Below are 5000 nucleotides of genomic sequence, written 5' to 3'. Positions count from 1 at the left end.
GAGAGACACCGACAGAGAGTCGAGACAGAGAGAGACAGAGACACCGACAGAGAGAGACGAGACAGAGAGATAGACAGGGAGAGACAGAGAGAGACAGAGACACCGACAGACAGACAGAGACAGAGCGAGAGAGACACCGACAGAGAGATGAGACAGAGAGAGACAGAGACAGACAGAAAGAGACAGAGAGATAGACAGACAGAGAGAGCGAGAGACAGAGAGATAGACAGACAGAGAGAGCGAGAGACAGAGAGATAGACAGACAGAGACAGAGAGAGAGAGACACCGACAGAGAGTCGAGACAGAGAGAGACAGAGACACCGACAGAGAGAGACGAGAAAGAGAGATAGACAGGGAGAGACAGAGAGAGACAGAGACACCGACAGAGAGTCGAGACAGAGAGAGACAGAGACACTGACAGAGAGAGACAAGACAGAGAGATAGACAGGGAGAGACAGAGAGAGACAGAGACACCGACAGACAGACAGAGACAGAGCGAGAGAGACACCGACAGAGAGATGAGACAGAGAGAGACAGAGACAGACAGAAAGAGACAGAGAGATAGACAGACAGAGAGAGCGAGAGACAGAGAGATAGACAGACAGAGAGAGCGAGAGACAGAGAGATAGACAGACAGAGACAGAGAGAGAGAGACACCGACAGAGAGTCGAGACAGAGAGAGACAGAGACACCGACAGAGAGAGACGAGACAGAGAGATAGACAGGGAGAGACAGAGAGAGACAGAGACACCGACAGACAGACAGAGACAGAGCGAGAGAGACACCGACAGAGAGATGAGACAGAGAGAGACAGAGACAGACAGAAAGAGACAGAGAGATAGACAGACAGAGAGAGCGAGAGACAGAGAGATAGACAGACAGAGAGAGCGAGAGACAGAGAGATAGACAGACAGAGACAGAGAGAGAGAGACACCGACAGAGAGATGAGACAGAGAGAGACAGAGACAGACAGAAAGAGACAGAGAGATAGACAGACAGAGAGAGCGAGAGACAGAGCGATAGACAGACAGAGACAGAGAGAGAGAGACAGACACACAGAGAGACGAGACAGAGACAGAGAGAGCGCACGGGTCCAGAGGGTTGGGTGGGGAGGGGGGGTGCTGGGGTTTACCTGAATGGAGGGTGAGTTCTCTGGGCTCCGGGCCCCCCCCGTAGTGTGGTCGGGCCCCCAGGACCCCTGGGGCCCCGCTGCCCCAACCCGGGGCCGGCTGCATGCAGGGGGGGGGGCCACAAACAGGCAGGGAAGGAGGCCACAGGGGGGGGGGGGGGGGGGTGACAGAGCAAAGCGGAAATCAAGGGGCCAAAACCCAGGAAGAGGAGGAACAAGAGCGGGGAGACCCAAGGGGGGAGGAGGAGTTACGGGGGAAAAAAGAGCGATGGGAAAAAAGAAAAGAACGGAAAAAGAAAGAACGAAATTGATCAGAGTGGGGAAAAAAAGTAAAGATTGAGGCTCAAGTGGGCGGCCTTTGCAGAGGTTGTGCGGAGGGTGCGGCCGTGACGAGGCGAGGGCGATGGGGGGGGGGGGAGGGGTTCGGGTGTACCTGTGCTAGACCTATCGTCAGCGGGGTCTACTTTGACGGAGCCGGAGGCGTAGGGGCCGCGCTCGGCCGCGTTAGCGTCGGCAGAGCTATCCAGGCTGCCGTGGCTGACGGCGTCCAGGTCGCTGGCATCTGCCCGGAGACAACAGGGCGGGTTAGGAGGAGGGGAGCTGGAGGGGTCCTCCAAAGCCGGGGCCAGCCGTGGTGCTCCAATGGAAGGGTGACTTGAGGGGCACTTACTGAAACCACCAATCAGGACGGGCATCTCGGGTCTGACACACTGTCGCTGCGATATGTTTTGGTGATTAAAAAATGATTCATAAATACGTGGCCTGTTAAACCCATTGAGACTGCACCTGCGATTAAGGGCTATACAAATACAATTTAATTCAATCGGATTTCACATGTACGCGACACATGTAACCGATTTGATCAGAAACAAGCGTTGTATAACCTGGCGTTCATTGGGATTTGCACGTTATCTCGTTTTTTACTTTGGTTCCAAAGTCAATGTTTCGGAGCTGCAGACACTTTCCCAGGCTCTGATAGATCTCAGAGCATCGCGGTGCAAATCGGGAGGCACGTCTCCCCTGCTATTGTTACCCATGGCAACCTGAAAAGAAAATAGAGACTTATAAATCAGCGGGTGCCTTTGATGCGGTCTCACGCGGCGGCTCTTCATTAGTCACAGGGAGAGCGCGGCCACAGCAGGGGGTCGCGGGCTGGTGGGGGGCGAGAGGGAGGAGGAGGTTGATTGGCATGCATATTCTGGGTTCAGGTTCTCTCCTCGGCACGCAGCTCAACCACAGACGCAAACAGCCCCAGCCTCTTCCCTTCAGGGAACTGCTCGCTCCGATTCTGTTCCTCAGAAACCACGGACTGTCTTCTGCGTCACATGGGTGTGGACGCTTTGAACCGGCCGCGTGGAAAGAGTTCAACTCCCTTTGGTTCTGTCCATGTTATTATAGCACCTTGACGGTCATATGTTCACGTGTTTCGTTGTCTTTAGCGCATTCGGACGCGAGAGACAGAACGAGAAGCAGGATTTGTTTTTGAGTTGAATTGTTATTTTTACCCCTAAATCACTGATCCTTGTTATCCATGGTGATGAGATGATCAAGATGAAAACACCATCCTGTTTTTCAGTTTTGTTGTTTTTTCGCTATGGCTGATAAACCATGCACTGATAGGGTGTTGTGACATGTGCTAAAGACTGCAAATCAAACGGCGTGACCTAATTCATTCCAAAGTTTGAACAAATCATTCGACCGTGGCGCATAACTACAAGTAGAAAACCAGCTGACAAAACAAAACCCCCATTGCCAAATGTCTTCTCCAAACTGACAAACGAGACTGTTAAACAACAACCAGTGATGTCACCAGCTCATAGCGCAACGAGCGATGACAGGATGATTGACGGGCGCTGCCGTACCTGAGAGGGGGCTCTGGGTGAAGGGGGCGGGCCTCCGCAGGGCCTGTTTGAACTGGGCCACGCCCAGCAGCACGTTCCTCAGCTTCATCCACAGGAAGTAACCCCCTCGGGTGCTGGAGGGCCAGGTGCTCTCCAACACGGCCTGGGTTGGGGGGGGGGGGGGGGGGGGGAGAAGGGGTGAGGGGAATGGAGGTGATTAAGTTTGTACGTTGCAAAGCAATAAATAAATAAAATCTCTCTCTCTCTCTCTCTCTCTCTCTCTCTCTCTCTCTCTCTCTCCTCTCTCTCTCTCTCTCTCTCTCTCTCTCTCTCTCTCTCTCTCTCTCTCTCTCTCTCTCTCAACCACGACATCAAGGTGGCTCTGCAGAACAGGGTTCCTTAGCCAGGCATCTCGCACATAGCAACACACTGAGTGCTCTCAGAGTGAGGTGGCCCTCCGCAGAACGCTACCCCAGCTGCCGAGGGCCCCAGCGCCCCAGAGCGCTCATTATGCTGGATCCAGATGCTCCCTCGAGGCCGGCCCGAGGCCTCAGCCAGGTGCTATCGACAGCCACCGATACGGCTGCTATCATGACACTAGCAGAACGTAAACCCCCAGAGGTGGGCCGGAGGCCGGGCTGAAACAACTCACCCTTGTGATGAAATCGGTTTAATCGTTAAGGCCCTGATAATAAATGCTAAATGGACTGCGTTTATAGAGTGCTTAACTAACCAGTGGCCACTCAAAGTGATTTACAATACTGCCTAACTTTCACCCATTCATGCACACATTCACACACCGACGGCGGTGTCAGCCACGCAGGGCGACAGCCAGCTCGTCGGGAGCAGTCAGGGTGAGGCGTCTCGCTCAGGGAAACCTCGACATTCAGCTAGGAGGAGCCGGGGATCGAACTAGCAACCTTCCGGTGACACGCCATCCTTCTCTACCTATAGAGCCACATGCCTCTCAAGGTTTGTTTGCGTGTAAAACCCTGTCTCCTACCTTCACTGAGAGCTAAACCAAATCAGCCCCATTGAGTAAGGTTGGTTTTGCTCGCTGGGTTGCCAGATCCACAGAGCCTGATCCACCATGGCAGCTCAGCGGGATTAGTGACGAGATAGGGCAGTGCTGTGGAGGGCACCGTGTCCTCTCCTCTTCTGGGGGAGGCAGGGACACGGGGCTGTCATCATTGATGACAGCCATGCTGCCTTTCACCCACCCCTGGTATAATAAAGATGTGGCGCTCTTGCAGTACAGTGCCAGGACTAACCTGGGATACTCTGTAGAATAACCTTTCAACAATTCTGTACAGTCGACGTTTTGTTGCAATATGGTCGAGGAACTGTACTTTCTAAATAGAAATGTGTGTGTGTGTGTGTGTGTGAATAAATATGTATATCCAGAGGATAGTTTGGTCCCTTATATTTACCCAGAGAATAGTTTTCTGAGGAGCCTTTTAAGCTATTTGTATCTGTTCAAGTTTGCCGGGGGTTAGCGTTGCAGAGGGGGGTAGGCTGGTGGTATATGTCAGCTTAAAAAACGCACTGCCAACTTTCCAATGCATTCACCCCAAGAAGGATGGAAATAGAAGTATCGACCAAATGTGGTATCTCATATCAGCGGCCAGCCGCTATTAGTGTTGGGTCTTGAATGTATTTGCTCTCAAGCAAACTGCATCTGTCACATCTCAGCCCCTTCATTGAATATTTCCCTCCCTGTCCTCTGAGATTCTGAGATTGTCCTCACCTCACCAATTGTTTTCACCTGTCCCTCAACATTCTCCGCCTAGTGTATCTAGTCAGCGTGTTTCCCTTTGTGCCAATTCGTCTTTGTTCTTAGTTTCAAGTGTCCCAGCATTTCCCGAGCGATTATTACGGTTCCCTGTTTTCTGATTCCTGACTACGCCTTTGCCTTCTCCCTGCCGGATTGTTTGACTTGATCGTCCACTGATTTCCCGTGTACCGACCTATCTGCTCGTAGAGACCATTCTTTCTACCCCAACTTTTGCCTCAGAGTCGTCGTATTGATT

At 52.5% G+C, this 5000-nt stretch overlaps 1 protein-coding gene across 1 annotated transcript in view; it reads right to left on the bottom strand.

Annotated features, from left to right (window-relative positions):
• The window catches only part of LOC307076142 (C-myc promoter-binding protein-like), a 57235-nt gene that overhangs the window by 16824 nt on the left and 35411 nt on the right, over positions 1-5000 (bottom strand). Inside the window, exons 19-20 of the mRNA XM_079737026.1 lie at positions 2992-3133; positions 1563-1691 (exon numbers count right to left, since the gene is read on the bottom strand). Coding sequence (XP_079593152.1) covers positions 1563-1691; positions 2992-3133 — 271 coding nt within the window. The remainder of the gene's footprint in view (positions 1-1562; positions 1692-2991; positions 3134-5000) is intronic.

This window comes from Pollachius pollachius, assembly GCF_949987615.1.
Source record: "Pollachius pollachius genome assembly, chromosome: 5".
In the NCBI taxonomy this organism is placed as follows: Eukaryota; Metazoa; Chordata; class Actinopteri; order Gadiformes; family Gadidae; genus Pollachius; species Pollachius pollachius.
The sequence above is the reverse complement of the archived record's forward strand: the minus strand, read 5'-3'. Positions and strand labels throughout refer to the sequence as shown.